This window comes from Notolepis coatsorum (genome assembly GCF_963971535.1).
Source record: "Notolepis coatsorum genome assembly, chromosome: 14".
NCBI lineage: Eukaryota > Metazoa > Chordata > Actinopteri > Aulopiformes > Paralepididae > Notolepis > Notolepis coatsorum.
Window position 1 is genome coordinate 19,671,827 of NC_140178.1, and position 24,546 is coordinate 19,696,372.

Genomic DNA, 24,546 nt, shown 5'->3' on the forward strand with positions numbered 1-24,546 from the left:
GGACTGGTGGATGATGACGTTGGTTCAGTCTGGATGGCAGATTATCTCTAATCTTCACAGATCTTTATCCTCAATCTGAGGAGTGATGGGGGCGGGGCCACTGGCAGGGGGATAAGCTACTGGGGTGGGAATCATCCAGCTAGCAGGAGATGCTGGAGGGAGCTGAAGGCTCCACAGTTCTGGTCAACTTCCAGACAGGGCCCCAGAGGGTGTGGTTTCTAGAAGCTTCCCTTCAGGACGCCCCTAGACTGCAGACAGGCGATATATACAGTCACATCTGGCACGGCCCGAGCTCTAATTGAGCACAAGCTGAATAACCATAATGCAAGATGTGATAAACAAAAGTAGACTGGAGGTCGATATCACATGGCATGATAAAGGTTAAAGGTGCAATAGGTGGTATTTTGTCGTTAACATAAGTGGTCTACAATGTAGAGCTAGAAATAATAGCTCTCTACATTCCGACAGCCATCACCGATATAGAGTGTCTGGTCAGTAACATGGGTCTCTCAGTCTCAGTCCCTCCACTCTGCATCTGCAATAAACACAAAATACATTTCCTGGTATCCCGTTCCCACTTTATCAAGTCAGGCGATAGAACTCCACACTGCAAAAATGGTCTGACAAAAATAAGAAATGAGAACTAGTTTTAAGCAAATATGGGCTTGAAACCAGTCAAATAATCTAGAAGTGTAGTAACTAGTAAGCAAATCTGGCTTGGCAAGATTTCTTGAAATAAGTCAAGAATATCTAGGGTTCTCTCTCCGGATTGGATAAAGTGAGAACGGGATACCAGAACATTTATTTTCTGTTCACTGCAGAGCAGAGGGACTGTATCAGTGATGACTGTCAGAATGTAGAGCTATACTAATACACTCATTTTAACAAGAAAATACCACATACATCACCTTTAAATGGCATTAGAGAGGTTACCAACTACTAGCATAGCTCAGTTAGTTGTTTATCTGCATCCGTGTAAATGTGTGCTCCGGTCATGTCACAGTGTGACAGATATCGTTGGCTTTATTATAAAATCAGCGCTGCAGCAGATTGCATCTCTTCCTAATGCTGCTGCTGCTGCATGACCCACTTTCCCAGCCTGCCACACTGCTGCCACGGTGCCAGTCAGCAGCAGCACAGAGAGCAGCACAAGGCCGGGCAGAGGTGGATGAGCTGCAGCAAACTGCAACAGTAGCAACAACAACAGCAGCAGGAGCGACAGCCAAGCTAGGAGTTCAGGGACAAGCCACTGACAACAACTGAGACGCATGTCAGCACCCAGATCTGAGACGGCGCTAGGGTTGCACAATACACCGATATTAGAATCGTATTGTCAGTTAAAGGAGTGAAACTCTGGAACAATATACCGGATGAAATAAAAAACAGCAGGAGTATTTTTAAGTTTAAAAAGATGTTTAAAAACAGGGTTCTAGAATCTTATAGTAAAATGTAACCTACAATTTCTTTTATTTTTTTTCCTACCATGAAACTCTGGTATTGAAAATTAATTTTAGATTTTCCTATGTTGGCTTATGTTCTTTTCAGGAAAGTTTTTTGTTGATTTTTTGTTTGTTTGATCTTGCAAACTTTTACTTTTTTTGTTCTTTTCTGAATCGGTTTTTGTTGATTGTTGATTTATTTTTTTGTTTGTTATATTTTGAATTTTTGAATTTGTTTTTTGAATTATGGGTAGGTTGCTCTATAAGCCTTCGGCTTCAAACCCATCCGTTTTGTTTGTTTATTTGTGAAAATGTTCGAAAAAAGATTTGTTTATTTATTTGTAAACATTCGAAATAAAATAATTCATTCATTCATTCATTCATTCATTGCGATACCCAGCCGTTAAAAAGCGGTCCAATAATACGCCAATTTTATTAGTATGGATACTTTTAGAATATCCTGGAGCTGCTCATAGTGGAGTCTGGGCAGAGTTACGTTTTGTTTGCCAAAAGTGAGGGAAGGGAGGGGCTGAGCCCAAAACACTCGACATATAATTATTTCATTACTTTTCCTGGTGTTTTAAGCTTTTGCCGTGGTATCGTTTTAGAACCGGTATCGTGACACTAAGGCTAGTATCAGTATCAAAGTAAACATTTTGGTATCGTTACACTTAGGCCTGCCACGATAACACATTTTGCTGGGCGATTAATTGCCCCCGAAAATATCGCGATAAGCGATATTATTGCGACCGGTTAGAGAATTTTTTTGAGAAATTTATTTCCCAAAACTTTTATTTTGAAGCCCACCGCTCCGTCTTTTCCGGTGTTTAAGACTTTTATTTTGAAGCCCACCGACCGGACCGGAAGTATTGTTGCGATTATCCTAGCCGACAACTTGTCTCGTCCGGTTGTGTTTTTTAGTTTTAACGTTAGCTACTAACGTTAGATGCAGCTACTACAGGCAATCAACGATGAGGAGGAAGCGTCAAAGCAGTATTATAATAGAATAGCTGTGGTGCGTAGGCACTGCAGCACGACTCGAAAACGACCTGCTATAATAAATTAATTCATGTTTAACTTGTCCCCGTCTCCAGTCCTTTGACTAGCCCCACCCGTTCATTGTAAACAATGATGCATGTAATTGTATTAAGGTTATTCTGTGTTATTCTAACGTTACACTACAAATAACGCTACTTGGTTAAAAGGAGCAACACTATTGAGAAATGTAGTTAAGCTATGTGGTGTTGCCCCACGGAGCTCCTGTGCTGTGCTGTAGTAAAGCCAGCGGCCCGCCTCCCAACACGGACAGTGACTGACAAGGGGCACTGGTTCCGCCTCATTAAAACAAACGCGCAAATAGCAATTAATCGCGCCCGTCAAAATCATTGCATTCATTTTAATTATCGCGGCAATTAATCGATTTATTGCTTATCGCGGCAGGCCTAGTTACACTAGACAGTGAGTGTGCGCACACACACACACACACACACACACACACACAGCTATAATAGCTACTACCCAACTAACAATTACCACAATAACATGGTAATTAAAGGCATATTGCAAGGTTGGCTATGGTTGTTTCGTCTTTCTTTTTTTGCAGGTATATACAATCCAAGTACCCAGAGGTAGTTCTTGGGTCACGAGGTAGAGCGGTTGTCTGGTAATCTGAAGGTTCCTGGTTTGATTCCAGCGGCTCCTCCCGGGCAGCGTGTCCAAGTGTCTTTGAGCGAAACACTTAACCCCTAACTGCTCTCGATGAGCAGGGCGGCACCGTGCGTGACCGTCTCTGCCGTCGGTGTGTGTGAACGTGTCAGTGAATGGGTGAATGTGAGGCATGAGTTGTAAAGCGCTGTGGATAAAAGCTGCTATATGAATGCAGTCCATTTACCATTGTTGAAAGTGGCAAGGAGCAGGTGGAGCCTCTAGGAATGCTAGTGAACATTTATTATTTAAAGGATTCTTTCTTCCTTCCTTCCTTCCCGTTTCACTTCAAATCTCAGCCTACCATTACAACATCATTAAAAAAAAATTATAAATCATTATCTTTAATGTTATTTGTCCTCTTGCTCAGCATATTTGAGCACAGAGCACCAATAGAGTCTGTGTTATGATTACAACGCTTGCTGAGGGAATGAGGTGATTTTAAACACAAGCACGTTAGCCTCTGAAATTCCCTCATCATAAAAACAATAATCACGGTTTATGTTTTCCGTCTTTGTATTATCTATATCCAACACTAAAGTTACAGTGACAACTCTGAAGTTAGTGACAACACTGAAGTTATAGTGACAACACTGAAGTTATAGTTGAAGTTATAGTGACAACACTGAAGTTATAGTGACAACACTGAAGTTATAGTGACAACACTAAAGTTATAGTGACAACACTAAAGTTATAGTGACAACACTAAAGTTACAGTGACAACACTAAAGTTACAGTGACAACACTAACGTTATAGTGACAACACTAAAGTTATAGTAGTGACAACACTAAAGTTATAGTGACAACACTAAAGTTACAGTGACAACACTGAAGTTATAGTGACAACACTAAAGTTATAGTAGTGACAACACTAAAGTTATAGTGACAACACTAAAGTTACAGTGACAACACTGAAGTTATAGTGACAACACTAAAGTTATAGTAGTGACAACACTAAAGTTATAGTGACAACACTAAAGTTATAGTGACAACACTGAAGTTATAGTGACAACACTAAAGTTATAGTGACAACACTAAAGTTATAGTGACAACACTAAAGTTATAGTAGTGACAACACTAAAGTTATAGTGACAACACTAAAGTTACAGTGACAACACTGAAGTTATAGTGACAACACTAAAGTTATAGTAGTGACAACACTAAAGTTATAGTGACAACACTAAAGTTATAGTGACAACACTGAAGTTATAGTGACAACACTAAAGTTATAGTGACAACTAGAGTTGTTCCGATACCGATACCAGTATCGGAAAAGCCGCCGATACTGGCTAAAATGCTGGTATCGGTATCGGCGAGTACCCTCTAATGCTGCGCTCCGATACCATATGACGTAATTTATCAACAACACTGTGGTCTGTTGAGTAAGCATTATAAAACAAACGTGTGCTTAATCGATTAAAGTGTCAATGCCATTTGTCATTTTAACAGCAGATACTTTCTTAAATGTCATCGTCCCGACAGAGCGGTGTTGACGGGGAGCTCATGGGTTCGCTTGGTGGCTGGTGTTATTAGCATTGAACAGCTAACCGAAAGCTAGCTTTAACATTACCTTGGCTAAAGTTGGGGCTATTCATATAATCCAGCAATAATGGCTGCAGACCTGCAAGCAAAGTACAGCAAGTTGGCAAAGGAGTATTCCAAATTAAATCACAATGTCACCAGTAACGTTACAGTCTTCTATGGTCTTCCCATATACCGGTAGCTCATGCTAGCTAACGGTAACGTCGTCATTGCACAATTGCACGTCGCGTACACAATTAATGACATGTTGCGGACAGCCATATCGGCGACAATGTTTAGCTTTTAGTGCCAAATGATAAGAGTCTGAGGCGGAGTCTCAAAAGAGAATGTTGAATATTTATTGTGCAAAAATCACAACAGATCCGACTGCTACTGAACGGAGCCTTGTAGACAGACTGAGTAGGGTATATCTGCAGAGCCAGTGGGTAGCGAGTGCAGCAACGTATAATGTCCGTGTGGATCATTGGAGTAGGGTATATCTGCAGTGCTGAAGCCCCATACTCATTGATTAATGATACTAATACAAATCTATACAATCACCTGTTGTTGAATAAATACCATTACTTTCTAGTTATGACTAAAAAACAGTATATATAAAACAGTATTTGTTAAAAAAAAAAAAAATTATATTTATAAAAAATTTATATAATATCGTTTTTTTTTTTTTATGTATGCACTGGTATCGGATAAGTATCGGTATCGGCCGATACCCAAAGCTTAGGTATCGGAATCGGATCGGAAAGGAAAAAATTGTATCAGAACATCTCTAGTGACAACACTAAAGTTATAGTGACAACACTGAAGTTATAGTGACAACACTAAAGTTATAATGAAGGACAACACTAAAGTTATAGTAGTGACAACACTAAAGTTATAGTGACAACACTAAAGTTATAGTGACAATAGGGCTGGGCGATAAAACGATAACGATAACTATCGCGATAAATTATTTCCTCGAAATAAACATGAAACGTGGTTGCAAAGTTTCGATATATCGATTGGATATGAGCACACGCACTAACAACCAATCAGTGAAGGAGATGGCCGACAGCGGAAGGAGACCCGGAGGTAGGACTCGTAAACAAGGCTGGCTAGGCTAATTAGCTTGCACAGCGCTATTTTACAGTTTACCTGCCGAGTTGGTGTGTGTTTTGAATTCTGAGGGTAACTGTTATAGTAGTGTGGGGTATACGGTGGACGTTGTTGCAATGTATTGGGGCGGAACAGAGTATTTTATGGTCATATTTAGTTCATCGTCATGGAATACACCGCTTGTAAACGAGGCTGGCTAGGATAATTAGCTTGCACGGCGCTATTTTACAGTTTACCTGCCGAGTTGGTGTGTGTTTTGAATTCTGAGGGTAACTGTTATAGTAGTGTGGGGTATACGGTGGACGTCGTTGCAATGTATTGGGGCGGAACAGAGTATTTTATGGTCATATTTAGTACATTGTCATGAGATACTCCACTTGCGCTGGCTAACTGCTAACGTGCGCGGACTGATGACGACATCAACTCGACTCTCGAGACATTCGCAGCAGCAAAACAAGTCTATTAATAGCCCGTCCATCGGCGCCGGGCATAACAAGTTAATTAAACTTGACAGACATTATATCAACGATAATTATCGATATCGAGTTATATGAAAATAATTTTATAATTTTATCGCGATAACGTTTTTGGCCATATCGCCCAGCCCTAAGTGACAACACTGAAGTTATAGTGACAACACTAAAGTTATAGTGACAACACTGAAGTTATAGTGACAACACTGAAGTTATAGTGACAACACTGAAGTTATAGTGACAACACTGAAGTTATAATGACAACACTTCAGTGACAACACTGAAGTTATAGTGACAACACTGAAGTTATAGTGACAACACTGAAGTTATAGTGACAACACTAAAGTTACAGTGACAACACTGAAGTTATAGTGACAACACTAAAGTTATAGTGACAACACTAAAGTTATAGTGACAACACTGAAGTTATAGTGACAACACTGAAGTTATAGTAGTGACAACACTGAAGTTATAGTGACAACACTAAAGTTATAGTGACGACACTGAAGTTATAGTGACAACACTGAAGTTATAGTGACAACACTAAAGTTATAGTGACGACACTGAAGTTATAGTGACAACACTGAAGTTATAGTGACAACACTAACGTTATAGTGACAACACTGAAGTTATAGTGACAACACTGAAGTTATAGTGACAACACTGAAGTTATAGTGACAACACTAACGTTATAGTGACAACACTGAAGTTATAGTAGTGACAACACTAAAGTTATAGTGACAACACTAAAGTTATAGTGACAACACTAAAGTTATAGTAGTGACAACACTAAAGTTATAGTGACAACACTAAAGTTATAGTGACAAGTTATAGTGACAACACTGAAGTTATAGTGACAACACTGAAGTTATAGTGACAACATTAACGTTATAGTGACAACACTAAAGTTATAGTGACAACACTAAAGTTATAGTGACAACACTAACGTTATAGTGACAACACTGAAGTTATAGTGACAACACTGAAGTTATAGTGACAACACTGAAGTTATAGTGACAACACTAAAGTTATAGTGACAACACTGAAGTTATAGTGACAACACTGAAGTTATAGTGACAACACTAAAGTTATAGTGACAACACTAACGTTATAGTGACAACACTGAAGTTATAGTGACAACACTGAAGTTAGTGACAACACTGAAGTTATAGTGACAACACTAAAGTTATAGTGACAACACTAAAGTTATAGTGACAACACTGAAGTTATAGTGACAACACTGAAGTTATAGTGACAACACTGAAGTTATAGTGACAACACTGAAGTTATAGTGACAACACTGAAGTTATAGTGACAACACTAAAGTTATAGTGACAACACTGAAGTTATAGTGACAACACTGAAGTTATAGTGACAACACTAAAGTTATAGTGACAACACTGAAGTTATAGTGACAACACTAAAGTTATAGTGACAACACTGAAGTTATAGTGACAACACTGAAGTTATAGTGACAACACTGAAGTTATAGTGACAACACTGAAGTTATAGTGACAACATTAACGTTATAGTGACAACACTAAAGTTATAGTGACAACACTAACGTTATAGTGACAACACTGAAGTTATAGTGACAACACTGAAGTTATAGTGACAACACTGAAGTTATAGTGACAACACTGAAGTTATAGTGACAACATTAAAGTTATAGTGACAACACTGAAGTTATAGTGACAACACTAAAGTTATAGTGACAACACTGAAGTTATAGTGACAACACTGAAGTTATAGTGACAACACTGAAGTTATAGTGACAACACTAAAGTTATAGTGACAACACTGAAGTTATAGTGACAACACTAAAGTTACAGTGACAACACTGAAGTTATAGTGACAACACTGAAGTTATAGTGACAACACTGAAGTTATAGTGACAACACTGAAGTTATAGTGACAACACTGAAGTTATAGTGACAACACTAAAGTTATAGTGACAACACTGAAGTTATAGTGACAACACTAAAGTTACAGTGACAACACTGAAGTTATAGTGACAACACTAACGTTATAGTGACAACACTGAAGTTATAGTGACAACACTGAAGTTATAGTGACAACACTGAAGTTATAGTGACAACACTAACGTTATAGTGACAACACTAAAGTTATAGTGACAACACTGAAGTTATAGTGACAACACTAACGTTATAGTGACAACACTGAAGTTATAGTGACAACATTAAAGTTATAGTGACAACACTAACGTTATAGTGACAACACTGAAGTTATAGTGACAACATTAACGTTATAGTGACAACACTAACGTTATAGTGACAACACTGAAGTTATAGTGACAACACTGAAGTTATAGTGACAACACTAAAGTTATAGTGACAACACTAAAGTTATAGTGACAACACTGAAGTTATAGTGACAACACTAAAGTTATAGTGACAACACTGAAGTTATAGTGACAACACTGAAGTTATAGTGACAACACTGAAGTTATAGTGACAACACTAAAGTTATAGTGACAACACTGAAGTTATAGTGACAACACTGAAGTTATAGTGACAACACTGAAGTTATAGTGACAACACTAACGTTATAGTGACAACACTAAAGTTATAGTGACAACACTAAAGTTATAGTGACAACACTGAAGTTATAGTGACAACACTGAAGTTATAGTGACAACACTAAAGTTATAGTGACAACACTAAAGTTATAGTGACAACACTAAAGTTATAGTGACAACACTGAAGTTATAGTGACAACACTGAAGTTATAGTGACAACACTAAAGTTATAGTGACAACACTAAAGTTATAGTGACAACACTAACGTTATAGTGACAACACTAAAGTTATAGTGACAACACTAAAGTTATAGTGACAACACTGAAGTTATAGTGACAACACTGAAGTTATAGTGACAACACTGAAGTTATAGTGACAACACTAACGTTATAGTGACAACACTGAAGTTATAGTGACAACACTGAAGTTAGTGACAACACTAAAGTTACAGTGACAACACTAACGGTATAGTGACGACAACACTAACGTTAGTGACAACACACATCATTAAGCTCATGGCCACTACAGTACCAGCATGGACAGGCCTCACCTGCTACAGGGGGCAGGGGGGCAGGGGGGCCTCACCTGCTACAGGGGGCAGGGGGGCAGACAGGCCTCACCTCCTACAGGGGGCAGACAGACCTCACCTGCTACAGGGGGCAGGGGGGCAGACAGACCTCACCTGCTACAGGGGGCAGGGGGGCAGACAGACCCTGCTACAGGGGGCAGGCGAGCGGATAGACCCTGCTACAGGGGGCAGGGGAGCGGACAGACCTCACCTGCTACAGGGGGCAGACAGACCTCACCTGCTACAGGGGGCAGGGGAGCGGACAGACCTCACCTGCTACAGGGGGCAGACAGACCTCACCTGCTACAGGGGGCAGACAGACCTCACCTGCTACAGGGGGCAGGGGAGCGGACAGACCTCACCTGCTACAGGGGGCAGACAGACCTCACCTGCTACAGGGGGCAGACAGACCTCACCTGCTACAGGGGGCAGGGGGGCAGACAGGCCTCACCTGCTACAGGGGGCAGGGGAGCGGACAGGCCTCACCTGCTACAGGGGGCAGGGGAGAGGACAGGCCTCACCTGCTACAGGGGGCAGGGGAGCGGACAGGCCTCACCTGCTACAGGGGGCAGGGGGGCAGACAGGCCTCACCTGCTACAGGGGGCAGGGGGGCAGACAGGCCTCACCTGCTACAGGGGGCAGGGGAGCAGACAGGCCTCACCTGCTACAGGGGGCAGGGGGGCAGACAGACCTCACCTGCTACAGGGGGCAGGGGGGCAGACAGGCCTCACCTGCTACAGGGGGCAGGGGGGCAGACAGGCCTCACCTGCTACAGGGGGCAGGGGGGCAGACAGGCCTCACCTGCTACAGGGGGCAGACAGGCCTCACCTGCTACAGGGGGCAGGGGGGCAGACAGGCCTCACCTGCTACAGGGGGCAGGGGAGCGGACAGGCCTCACCTGCTACAGGGGGCAGGGGGGCAGACAGGCCTCACCTGCTACAGGGGGCAGACAGGCCTCACCTGCTACAGGGGGCAGGGGAGCGGACAGGCCCCACCTGCTACAGGGGGCAGGGGGGCAGACAGACCTCACCTGCTACAGGGGGCAGGGGGGCGGACAGGCCTCACCTGCTACAGGGGGCAGGGGAGCGGACAGGCCTCACCTGCTACAGGGGGCAGGGGGGCAGACAGGCCTCACCTGCTACAGGGGGCAGGGGAGCGGACAGGCCTCACCTGCTACAGGGGGCAGGGGGGCGGACAGGCCTCATCTGCTACAGGGAAAACACCAGATATCTATGCGTCCCTGGAGGGTCTGCACGAGGCAGGGCTGTGAAAACAACCTCTAAGCACCGGCTCTGAAACCATATGAGAATCCAATAGCAATCTAAGCAATACTTAGTATTTAACCAATATTAATGCACATTACCCCCACCAGTCAGGACAGCTGAAACCAGCCCAAGTTTCCGCCATCGACTAAAAACACACTTCAATCAATATCTGAAATTAATTATTATTCCAACCCTTTTTTTTTTTAATAAACCTTCATACCGTCTTTTACTATTATGCACTTTGCTACTAAATAATCTTCCTTGCCTATTATTACTTGCCTACTATGCTAATACGTCTTTACTACTAGTCACTCAAACTGTTTGACGAACATAGTCACTACTCAGCTGATAGAGTTGTACCCTTCCTGCTGACCTGTTGTACAGAACTTGTGAGTCGTTTTGGATAAAAGCGTCGGCTAAAGGACTAAATGTAAAAATGTAAAAATGCTTTTGTTGCTCTGCTGATGTTGTTGTTGTGGCTGTCTGCTGTCTGAAATGGTCTACTGTACAGATGTTTATGTGTAGTAACATCTGTGTCTGCTTACATGCATTCTTGTAATATGTCATCCGTCTGATGGTTTATGTTCCTCCTCTGTTTATAAGCTAGGTTTTTAAGCTTTGTACATCATCGTTACAATCCAGTCTAATGAACATGGCAAATAAAGAAAATGTGATGTGTAAAACCGCTAATTGAATTATTAAAAATGAAGAGACATGTACTGTGAACTCACACAGCCCGGTTACAAGGCGTTAAGTGCACACATATAATAAATCGCTGTCGGACACTTGAAAAAGGAAAAAGTATTGAAACCAAGTGGATTGAACCGCAGTCAACCCCCCCCTGGATGGGACGTTCTGTTTACCTTAGTACTGGATTAAGGAAATAGGTCAATGAGTAAAGATAGCTCGGGGGTGGGGTGGGACATGAGACCGTATGCTGTTGGAAGAGGAACTAAGGGAGGAATTCTACTGCAGCGTTCAAAAATCGGGGTTAGAGCGAAGATCTGTTCTTCTGACAAACAAACAAACCCGTCATTGGGTGAACGCGATCAAACTCGCATACCGTAGCCGTCATTGGAATCCTTTCAAATTTGCAGTGGACATTTATGACTCCTCCTAGAGGATGACCCCTAGTGATTTTGGTGACCCCCATGACCTTTCCTCTAGCACCACATCAGGTTGTTGAACTTTACATTTTCAGTTTAGTTTAAGTGTTATGTAATACAGTTGTGAAACTGGCACCCAGAGATGTGTCTCGTCCTCACACACTACAACTCGTCCTATGAAGTCTGACATACTGGACTTTCCGCCATCTTTAATTATTGGGGGAAAATAAAAGTTTTCCTTAGTCCTCCCCCTCCGAGCCCGTTCACCTGATCTTTACCCAACCTGCCGAGTGGAATCTGTGTAGACCGACATCTTCAAATGTGTCATTTAGATAATTGATAAGACCAAACCACATGACCGCCAGATCCAATCAGATTTCAGGGAAAAGAAAAACGCATGGTACAGGAAATTACTCTTTACTTGTGAACGCGCTGTCCGATTTCCACCGAACTTAACAAAAATATACGTTTGCCTTTTCGCCGTCTCGCCTCGCGGTTTTAGTCAACCGAACATTCTATTTTGTTCTCATCTGAAAAAGAAAAGCTTGGGGACTGAATGCTTCCATATAATGCTGCGACTCAAAGAGGGATGTGGGGGGGGGGGGGGGGGAAGAGAGAGAGAGAGAGCCTCAGTGTCAAGAACTGAGAGAACAAACCGGTTCCTCCTGATAGGGAGACTTTGTGGAGGGGCTCTCTCTCCTGGCAGAGTATTCGCTCAACACTCGGTATCTCCGGTTTCACTAGAACTGTTCAGCCATTGTTCTCCATCTCATCTGAACCTCCTATTGTCTTACCTCTCCAGGTCCTCCCTCACTCCCACCCCACTCTAGAATTAAAGCAGATGTCCCTTGTGTCACCCCCAACTCCCCCCTCCACGCCACCCCCCCACGCCACCCCTTACAGCTGGATCCACTCAAGCTTGGGGATCAGGGAGGAGAGAGGGGGGGGGGGGGGGGGGTGTAGTGGCTGGGGGTCTTTCTGATGTCCTTTAATCTACAGAATCAAAGGATAAAGTCCGCTCATCCACAAGCAACCAGATCCCGACCCCCTCTGCCCCCTCTACCCCCCCCTTCACCACAACCCCCTGGCCAGCAGCTCTCCAGGCTCCCCCCCCCCAGGGTGCTGATCCTCGTCCCCATTGATGTCTAGATGGAGCTGCTGCACAACCAGCGACTTCAACCCCCCCCCCCCCCTCCACTGAATCTAGGGTGACCACCACCACCACCCATATGCATTTGACAGCTCAACAGGCTGTCAGAGTGATGGACATCTAGTGCCATTAGTTTACCCTCCCCCACCACCACGCCTACATCTCTCCCATCTCTTGCTTTACCATTTTGATGGGCTTGTGGCGGAGGTCTGCTTCCGTCACCGGCGTGTCCTGGTCTTTGGGGGCGGCGGAGCCTCTCTGGGCGAGGAGCTGCAGCAGGGCGGCGTTGTCTCTGGGCGCCGCCGCGCCTCCTCCCAGCAGCAGGCCGTGCGCGCGGCAGTAGAGCTCCGAGGACAGCAGGAGGCGCGTGACGGGCGGCTTCAGGTGCTCCTGCTCGTACTGGTCACAGTAGAAGGGGTCGCGGAGCTCCACGGGCACGTTCTCTAAAGAGAGAGAGCGAGAGAGAGAGAGACATTTAGATTAGGGATGCTCGATATTGGCTTTTTTACCGATACCGATATACCGATATTGTCAAACTCTTAATTTCCGATACCAACAGATACCAATATATGCAGGGTCGTCCCCCCCCCCAAAAAACTGAATAATTTTAGGTAATTAACATTACATATCTCTTGTTGTGGAATTAACACAACAACATTATGCATACTTTTGACAATAAATAAAATCTGAATTTGTTCTTACTTGCTTGCCTGGGTAAATAAAGGTTCTAGAAATGTAAAAAAAAGAAAAAAAAAAAAAAAAATTGAAAACAGATACCGATATTTTCCGATATCACATTTGAATGCCGATATCGCCCGATAATATCGGTAGGCCGATAATATCGGACATCCCTAATTTAGATACATACAGGAGCTCCATGGGGATGTTGTCGAGAGAGAGAGGAGAGAGAGACATTTAGATACATACAGGATGGGGACGTTGTCTAGAGAGAGAGACATTTAGATACATACAGGAGCTCCATGGTGGAGATACATCGGAGTCAGATACAACCCTAGAAGCTGTAGTATTATAGTAGAGATATCAGTTAGATACAACCCTAGAAGCTGTGTAAGGGATAATGTATAGCTCAGCGTTTCCGTTAGAACATATTCGTGCCGGTCTGTTTGTCCTGCAAGATTTCTATCCCCGGACATATTCGAGAAATGCCGGTCAGCCTGGTTTTCCTTTTTACCGGCTGAATGCCACCATCGGCGCCAATGTTAACGTTAATATCGCCTAATCTATGTTTTAAATTATGGCTATGTGTCTAATCTGCCCATCGCATTATCAAAGACTATTTTCCAGTCAGTGCTGTCAAGGCTGTTTATCGCGTCGTTTCCGTTTCAGAGCAGTTAGAAAAGCCCCCGTTTTGATATAAAAAACAGCTCATTCTGGAGCATTCTATGAAAATCGTCTTTTAGTGGAATATTCCACAACGTTGATATTCGTCGGCCTTTTTATGAATAGTTTTCAAATAAACGCTAGATGATCAATATTTTTATATTATACGTGCACGCAAGCACATTACGGCCGCGCGCGGATAATCGCCCCGTTGATTTCCTCTCGGACTTTTAGTGAAACCGAAAGAAGACATTTCACAAAACAGCTTATAACTTCATCAAACTTACTCTGATTATCCTAACACTGATAACATAGAGTCCTTACCTGACATCAGATGGTATCCAACTGGTATATTCCAATTCCTGATCACCATTCGAAAAAATCGATACGTGTATGGATCCAACGCGATACTGTAGAACTCCATGATCAGCTGGGATCTGAGGTTCCAGAATGAACTGTGTCACTGGTAACCCTGGCTGGATCAGTGAACTGGAAAATGTGGATATAATGTCGCACCTCAGCCAGGATAATTAAACTTTCCACTCGGGCCTGATATACCTGTTTGTCGTTATGGTGGCCACTGGCCAGACAGGCTCAAAAAAAGAAAGAAAAAAAAGATTCACATCCGAGCGGCGCCATCCGCGCTTTATCAGCGTGAAGCAACATGTAATGATTGTTTCGTTCATCGCATAGGCTATTTAATTTGAGCCTATTTTAATACAATTCAAATAATAAAATTGTGCTTAGAGAAATTATTTTCACCGGACATTATGACCGGAGATATTTAAATATTCGGACTTCAACATATTTTGCCGGTCAAATACCGGTAATTACCGGCTAACGGAAACGCTGGTATAGCTACGAGGTCATTGTCACAAAATAATTGACCGACAGAGTTTAAAATACCGAGGCGCCTCGGCGAGGTGTTTTAAACGTCAGTGAAGGTCAATTATTTTGTGATGATGACCGAGTATAGCTATACATTATCCCGCTTATTACATGGCTAACTTACTAACAATATACCTAATTCATTTGACAAAATCGACAAGACGAGATCAAATGCAGGTCACGCAGTTGTTCTGTGGCTCTGTCAGCCCAAATAAAGTGATTATTATTATCGCCGGCAGCCCGGCAGGTGTGTCTGATTGCACTGAAACAGTGTGTGTCAGTGGGGCTTGATTGCTCCAGCTGCGAAAAACAATAATCACCGGTGGTTATCGAAAAATAATTCACCGCTGTCGGGGGCTATTGACCAATCACAGTCAAGCATTTCGGCGAATGTTAAAACGCCATGTAATAGAGTACTATAGTAGAGATATCAGTTAGATACAACCCTAGAAGCTGTAGTACTAGTAGAGATATCATGGGTGGACAGTGGCTCGGGAGGTAGAGCAGTCGTCTGGCAATCCGGAGGTTCCAGGTTTGATTCCCGCTCCTCCCGGGCAGCGTGTCGATGTGTCCTTGAGCAAGACACTTAACCCCTAACTGCTCCCGATGAGCAGGTTGGCACCTTGCATGGTTGCCTCCGCCGTTGGTGTGTGAATGTGTAACTGAATGGGTAAAATGTGAGCAACAAATTGTAAAGCGCTTTGGATAAAAGCACTATATAAAAAAGCAGCCATTTACCATTTTATAGATATCAGTTAGATACACCACTAGAAGCTGTAGTACTATAGTAGAGATATCAGTTAGATACACAACCCTATTTAGTTCCAGGGTAGAGATAAAGGAAGAGAACAGGAACCAGACCGACAATTGATACCTTCGCAGTGGCTCTGTCTCTCTCCCCCTCGGCTCAGGCTAAGATAACCAAAAGGCAGACGGCAGCCATTGTGGTGGTGGAACCCAGGCTGTGAGTCTTTGCCACCTGGCGCTACATGGTGCACCAACAGACCGAGACAATGTCCTGCAGCTACAATCATCCGAGTGAGGGAGCCGACCTGGGGTCAAATGATGCATGAGAGATAGAGAGAGAGGGTGGGGGGGTAAAGAGAGAGAGAGAGAGAGAGAGAGAGAGAGAGAGAGAGAGAGAGAGCGGGGGGGGGGGGTATAGATAGATAGAGAGAGAGAGAGAGAGAGAGAGGGGGTAGAAAGAGAGAGAGGGTATAGATAGAGCGAGAGAGAGGGGTTATAGAGAGAGAGAGAGAGAGAGAGAGAGAGAGAGAGAGAAGGGGAGAGTGAGATAGAGAGAGAGAGAAAGTGAGAGAGAGCAAGACAGAGAGAGAGGGAGAGCGAGATAGAGAAAGAGAGATAGTGAGTGAGTGAGAAAGTGAGAGAGGGGGGGAGAGAGCAAGAGTGTGTGAGAGAGAGAAAGTGAGAGGAAGGAGAGAGCAAGAGTATGTGAGAGAGAGAAAGTGAGAGGAAGGAGAGAGCAAGCAAGAAAGAGAGAGCAAGATAAAGAAAGTGAGAGTGAGAGTGAGAGTGAGAGTGAGAGAGGAGAGAGAGAGAGTAAGTGAGAAAGAGTGAAAGAGGAAAAACTGTGTACCTTTCACGGCAAAGCCAGAGACAGAAACAGTGGCCGGGGGGAGGGATCAGTGGATCTGGTGACAGACCTGATGATACACCAGTTCCAATTTCATCTCCCAGGGTATTAAAAACTCCTACACTTCCCCGTCTGCGAGCTCCTGTAGCGTCAACTCTGCCACAGTGTCAACTCTCCCTCCACAGCTATGACACTGTCTACGGCGCATTCCAGAGCTCATCGGGGTCACATCACATGTTTGTCCTGTGGGCCACTCAACCGCTCCACGCGTCCTGGTAATCGGCGTGCGTAGCGGCGACGTCCGGGCCCAGAGAGGCTGGCGTACGAGGACTACCAGACGCACACTCCCCACTGCCCTCTGTGATAACCTGTGTTTGTTTTTTGTTTTTTTTTAAAGGGATCGAACCTTCTGTTACACCTCCTCACAGAGAGAAACCCGGCAGACAACAGCAGTCTGTGATGTAAACCAACACAGAGGTTAGATTAGATTAGATTCAAAATGTATCGTCATCACACGGCACAAGTACAACGAAAATAAGTTTGGCATCCAACCAGAGTGCAAATGTAACACAGTAAAGTGCAATAGTAATATGCAATGTACAGGTGATTAAACTGGGTATTAAATATATAAATTTGTACTACCGATGAGTAATAGTGCTAATCAGATGTATGTACAGAGTTGTAGTATTAATATGTACAGTGATACAGTGTATAAAGACACTATGGTAGTAAGTCGTACTGGTAAGAGTAGGTAAGGGATATGTACAGATATAGTATCCATCTACATTTAAAAAGGATTATATGCAGGTATGTACAGACAGATGGTGTGGATAGATATATATATATAGATATACGGTATATACAGCATTATAGTACATGAATTCTATAGGTTCTATAGTAAGTCATACTGATCAGCGATTCAGCAGTGTAACTAGTAAGAGTAGGTAAGGGATGTACAGGTATATAGTGTAACAATTATTATATGCAATGCAGGTATGTACAGACAGATGTGGATAAATATACAGTATACGGTATATACAGCATTATTGTACATGCTGTCGTACAGTGTTCTATGGGTTCTATAGTAAGTCATTACTGGCCAGCAGCGTAACTACTAGTAAGAGTAGGTAAGGGATAAGTACAGATATAGATATAGTATATCTACAGATATGTAAAAAGGTAACCTGAAACCTGGGAAAGGCAAACAAGGAGAACGTGGGTTCTCTGTCGGGACAGGTTGCAGGAAGTACAAGGGAACTTGGGAGGGCCATGTGAGGCAGCATTCATAACAAACAGAGGCGTGTAGAGTAAACACTGGAGACGGCCCTTTCTGTAAATGAGATCCAGAGCATTATATACGCAAAGCCCTACAATTACATCACTCGGAAACACACCTGGCGACGCCCTCTCTGGGGGAAAACTGGTTCTGCCGCATTCAGAGGCGACGAAACCAGCAACAAAACTAATAGCCTACAACCACAAACATACTGGAATATGCATCGATCCGTTTTTTAAACAAGGGCCCTACAGCCGAAAAGTTGAAAACCAACAGCTTGGCGGCATGTGTCTAAAAAGAGAAAGGAGGGAATGTGTGTGTGTGTGGGAAGACAGAAGGACCACGGGAGAGAGGCCTGACCACGTCGCTGTGTCATTAACGTCCTGTAATGTATCCATTGACACGGGACAATACGACTAAACACCCGTCACATAGGCCTGTAGACAATGCCCTTTGCCTCCGACCCTACAGCTCACTCTCACTGCCCGACAAGAACAGGTTTCAAACAATATTGCGAGTCACGCCACATACTAGTCCGTTTCAGTGTGAATGTGCTATTGTGTACCTTTAAATTCCACCAGGGGGGGGGGGGGGTGTAAACACAGGTGAAAACCACCCTATTTAGCCGCTCGTTCTATATGGCTACTTTTTACAGTAGATTCTATTCTAATTTTATTGTCATCATCATACAGCACAAAGTACAGTACAACGAAAGGTTTGGCATCCAACCAGAGTGCAAATGTAACAGGAAATTGCTATAGTAATATACAATGTACAGATGATTAAACTGGTTATAAAAAGGTAAAAATATATATAATTTAGTACTACCGAGTAATAGTGCTAATCAGATGTATCTACAGAGTTGTAGTAATATGTACAGTGATACAGGTATATAAAGACACCCTGGTAGTAAGTCATACTGGCCAGCACTAACTAGTAAGAGGAGGTAAGGGATATGTACAGATATAGGTAGCTATAATTACCTTGAGAATTGTGAGTTGCCATCTATTTTAAATGTATTTCAAATATATTTCTAGATGACAAAGACAAAGTCCATGGAGAGACTGGTGATGGAAATTACCCTCAGCTATATACACAGTGTGTATCGACACAACACACGTTTGCTCTGAACTAGGAAAGAACTGCCTTTTCCATGGATGCTTCCAACACCTGGACTCTGAAGGTTCTTCCTTCTTTTGCTGGATTTAAAAGTAACTTGTCTCTAAGCTGATTCTCTATTGTTTATTCTTATTCATTGTGCCTATGTGTATGAAATTGCTGATAAACCCTGTCTTGTAAGCTCGTTCTGGCTGAAAATGAGGGTAACCACAGAGTCTTACGAGTTGTAATAAAGGTTTGGTATGAAATGAAATTAATAGTGTAATTATTATGTAACCCGCGCAAGTCCCTTTTCAAATAAACCGATAAATAAATTGTTTGGACAAAATAGTACACATGGGGGGGTGGGTGGGTGTGGGGGGGGGGGCGGGGGTGGTAGAACACATGCATCATCGGCCCGCTGTGACGCCGAGTAAATTCAGCACAGAATGCAAAGCGGGATGCAAAGGCACTGGCCCAGTGAGATGACTGTGGTCGATAGAAGCATGATTTCCCTGTGGTACACTGCAGCCATGAAGGACCTCTCTGTGTCACACACACACACACACACACACACACACACACACACACACACACACACACACACACAGAAACAAAACAGGTGAAAAATAGAAAGATCGCAAAGCAAATACAACGCTATTCCAAAAGAGCTGCGTGTGCACAGTCTGCTGTACATAACAACAAACAGTCAATACTGCAAACAGGAAGCTTAAATGTGACTCTTAAGAAAAGAGCACCAACAACGTGGCTAATCTAAGTAAAAGCCAGTCACCACCAGAGTGTTGGTATCAACACCCCCCCCCCCCCCCCCCCGGGGGTTATGTTTAGATAGTAAACACTGGTGTCTAAACACCAGCGTCTCGTCTCGTGTGCAGCAGACACAGTCCGCAGCCACTCCGTCCCTCTCGCGGGTCATAGGTCAGGGTCTCTCTATCTATAAATGCGGTCCGGGTTTGAAAGGGGCAAAGGTCAAACGTGTGTCGAAACTGGGTCCCAAGCGAATTTAGTATTTACTTCCTATTTAAACCCATACGACGCGCGATCTCAGCGGTGAATCGAGCCGTATTGGAAAAGGAAACGTTCAATTAAGTCGGCCTGTCACAAGGAAGTATTTGAAAAGGGTTTCAAGCAGTGTTTCAGACCCAGGTCTGCAGCACCCTTACCCTACATTAAACAAGAGAGCTTTTTTTTACTCCATTCCTCAAGCTGATGCTCGACTTGCATCGGCAGAATTCGGCCCGTTGAAAATAGGCTTTAAAAAAACGTAAATCGACTGCAGAGCGCAGACAGCGTGAGGTCATCTACCTCTCGGTGCACGTGGAGGTGAGTTGAGCCGTGGGGGATGTTGTAGACTTAACTCCTCCCGATAGGCCGGGGGGGAGGGGGGGGGGGGGTCAACCAGGGCCATGTGGCCGTCTGCATAATTGATCTATTGAGTCGGAGCGCAGATCTGTGTTCGACAATAATAATCAACAAACGTAAAGAAACACTAGAAAAATCAACCGCAGTCTGAACCGAGCCGGCTCCCAGGGGGGGGGGGATTTAGTAAGGGTAGACCACCACGTTCCTCTCTGTTCCACTTCACACACACACACACACACACACACGTGGACTGACCCGGCGTTTGGATTTCACGAGGGTTGTCATGGGAACAGTGTGAACATTATTAAGAAGCTCTTTGTATTAATTAAGGGGCCGCGCAGGGCAGGCTCTGGAACCTCCTGGATCCGACGACCTGACCGGCCCCGGCTGCCCGCCTGTCTGTCTGTCTCAGCAGAACCCTTCAGAATGAGAAACCCCCCTCCTCCCCCCTACTAGCATGGATTCAATAATTCATAGGAGCTCAGATGAGCAGGGTGAGCGTTGAGACTCAAATGTCGCCATGATGCTATAACTCATCTGCATCTCCATCTTACACCTTGTTGTTGTTGCCCGTTATGTAACGGGAAATACTTATTTACCTACCGGTATATAGTATCCTTATCATTATCATCAGTCATATCATCGGTCTGTACATACCGTCCTGCATATAATAATTTTTACATATCTGTAGATACTATATCTATATCTCCGTTATCTAATCTTACTAGTTACGCTGCTGGCCAGTATGACTTACTAGTACTACCACCATAGTGTCTTTATACCTGTATCCATCTGATTATTAGCACTGTTACTCCGTAGTACTAATTTATATATCTTATACCAAGTTTAATCACCTGTACAATGTATATTACTATTGCACTTTGTTACATTTGCACATCTTTTCGATGTGCTGTATGATGACAATACATTTGAATCTAATCTAATCAAATCTAATCATTAGGGCACAAGTATCTTGTGTTTTTATTATGAATGAAAATAAATCTAGACGGTTGAAATATTGAAAATATTTACAACATTTTAGGGAAATATCTTCACAAAGACAAATCTAAGATCAGCTGTGTTTGTTGTGCCTACTGTGGCTCCTCACAGTATACTGAGAACACGGAGCTACACAACTTAAAAAAGATCAAACAGGCTCAAGATTAAACACTCTGCTCTCGGAACAAAGCGGAGCCTTGTGCTGATGCCGCCCCAAAATGTGGCGCTGGTGAGAGGGACTCTTATTCCCTGGCCCACATGTGACCTCTCTAGTCCTGAGAAATAATACTAATCCATCCAAACACCTAAACCAAAAAGGAACAGACTGAACAAAAACAAACACCACCAGCACAACAGGAACAGAAAGGCATCAACACCAAGTGTCTATGGTATATAGTGAATACACCTGCATATAACCCATAGAACTCTGTACGACAGCATGTACAATAATGCTGTATATATATACCATATATTACACCTGCATATAATCCTTTTTACATATATGTAGAGCTACTATATCTATATCTATATCCCTTACCTACTCTTACTAGTTGCGCTGCTGGCCAGTACTCAGTTTATATATCATATACACACTTTACGCACCTGTACATTACTATTGCACTTTACTGTTACATTTGCACTCTGAATGGATGCCAAACTTCTTTCCGTTGTACTGTAATTGTGCTGTATGACGACAATACATTTGAATGTAATCTAATCTAATCTATAGAGACAATGAAGAGGCGAGCCTGGCTGGCTGATGTCATAGAGAGCTGTAGGGTTGTCTACACGTCTCAGTATGTGTGAGACAGACAAGTTATGTAAAGAATTATAATAATAATAAACATCATTATGATGAATCTGCTATGCCGTCTCTGATTAACAATCTAAAGGGAGTATCATCACTGTATTAGCAAATTTATATTTAGGGAAAATAATAGACCTACACAGCTGTTGATCAGACCCCATGATCAGATATGTAATCCTCCTGATGTAGCCTATGAATCATATGCATGTGACAGTGAAGTGCTTAGAGGCACGGAGCACAAACCCTGGGTCGTGCAAACCACACAAGAGTACCACACGCCGCTAGAGTCTCCAATCGACCTAGAAATTCAGAGAACCACCAGTTCAACCCCCAGCCCCCCCTGGGGTGGCACGATGGCCTAGAGGTGGTAGAGGCGAACACGTTACCGAAAGGAGTGCGTGTGTAACCAATAGGAGGGTGTATTTCAGCTGTGAGCTGGAAACTGGGGGGGGTAGCTGGTGGTGTTGTTACGCCTACACCGCTGCCAAAGATCCCTTGGGCAAGGCACTGAACCAGCCAAGCGGTTCCAGTGGTGCCTCTGTGGTCTGGCCTCTCTGATGAAACATGTAGGACTATTGTCTACGTTCCATCTAGGAGTGATATATGAAAGAGACATTTTAATCCCCTTGTATAAACTGACAAATAATTATCTTCTTCATTGCATGATATCCATAGTAAGTACTGGAGACACAGACCTCAGTTGTACCGTGACCTCAAAATAGCAGCTATAAAATGCTTAAATGCAGGAGGAGAGTCAACAAAGCAGCGTTTCATTCTACAGAGTAGGGATGGGCAAACGTACGGTTTTGTTTTGAATTAATAGCAAATGTGAGATTGATAGTCCACCTAGCAAGCTAGCTGGCTGCCGTCATATACGCACCAAGCTAGCCTGTATTTCCGGGAACAAAAGCATTCATTCTGAATGTTAAGATAAGTGATGCTTGAAATGGGTGAACTTAGTGAAACAACGTAGAAAACGTGTAACATCTCCGGTCTCTTTCTTCATCTTTCTTTTCTGTTCTCCCAGCTGTTAACAGACTGTTATGCTACCTGGCTAGCTACGCTACCTGTACCCAGTAGGGATGCACCGATATAAAAATTCTCAACCGATACAGATTGTTCAAATAACACAATCGGCCGATACCGATATTTAGTTATTTGTGCCCTGGCAAAAAAATATATATTTTTGAAAAAATACCTTTTTCTATTTTTATGATGTTCTCTCTCTCTTACATAGTACTGTATATTTGTATGTCTCTAAATGTTTTGATTAATTGAAAATAGAGGACCCTTATGTAAACAAGCCGATTCCATCTCATTATTATGACAGCTGCCAATGCAGCTAGTCATTTGAATGATATCGCCTCCTATCCATTATATGCCATGTGTGTTTTATTTTATAATACTCATGATTATTGCTGAAGTCTGAGTCATACAATACTCACTGGCTTTCATATAACTAACCTAACAGACCAACTTGTCTTGCTCAAGACTTGTTTATGAGTTTGCATGTCAGGTAGACCATAACCTCGTTCCCAGTTTTATCTCCTCCGTGAGATAAAGCCTGGTAAAGAACTACTGCCGAAAGTGTCTGTGGGGTAGAATTTCCGGTGTATGTACTTCCCCTGGAAGCTGCCTCCGAACGGACCAAACCTTTTCCCGAATCCTGTCGGCAAACAAGCTAGAACGTCCCGGTCATGTAGTAAATTCTTCAGGCAAAGCCGTTGCAGTGGCTTAAACGAGGAAATATTGTGCACTTCCACACGTTTCTATAATTGTTTTGTCGAAACCGGAAAGCCTGTAGCCTGTACTTCCTGTACTTCCGTTTAGACATTTTAGGAGGCATATCTTTACCAGCCTAGGTAGACCACAACGGAACAAATTGAACATGTGGATCAGATTGACGAGACACAAATTGAGACGTTGGCATTGGCAGTTGATTCTGCCAATTAAAAAGTCACACCGCTTGCACCCACCTCTGCTGTTCTTCTTACCACCAATCGGAAGTGCTTATTTGGTTTTTCACTTCCTGAAAGTCCGCCATTGCTCTACTCGAGACTTTTCCGAGACAGTAAGTTAATTTGACTTATTCTAGTCTAATGACACCTAGATTTATCAATAGAAATAGTAATATATATGTAACGTTAATGCCACAAAACGAATGCCTTTGTTAATCATAGTGCATACAGTATAGTGCGTGATCGTGTATTTTGTATATGGTTGTGTTGACTGTAACGGTACACACACGAGACATTTTGTGTGTGTGGGGGGAGGGGGGGGG

At 43.2% G+C, this 24,546-nt stretch overlaps 1 protein-coding gene across 3 annotated transcripts in view; it reads right to left on the reverse strand.

Annotated features, from left to right (window-relative positions):
- Nucleotides 1-24,546, reverse strand: part of camsap3 (calmodulin regulated spectrin-associated protein family, member 3) — a 94,524-nt gene that overhangs the window by 63,959 nt on the left and 6,019 nt on the right. For all 3 annotated transcript variants that reach the window (XM_084328944.1, XM_084328943.1, XM_084328942.1), the window contains exon 2: nt 13,062-13,321. In XM_084328944.1, coding sequence (XP_084185070.1) covers nt 13,062-13,321 — 260 coding nt within the window. The remainder of the gene's footprint in view (nt 1-13,061; nt 13,322-24,546) is intronic.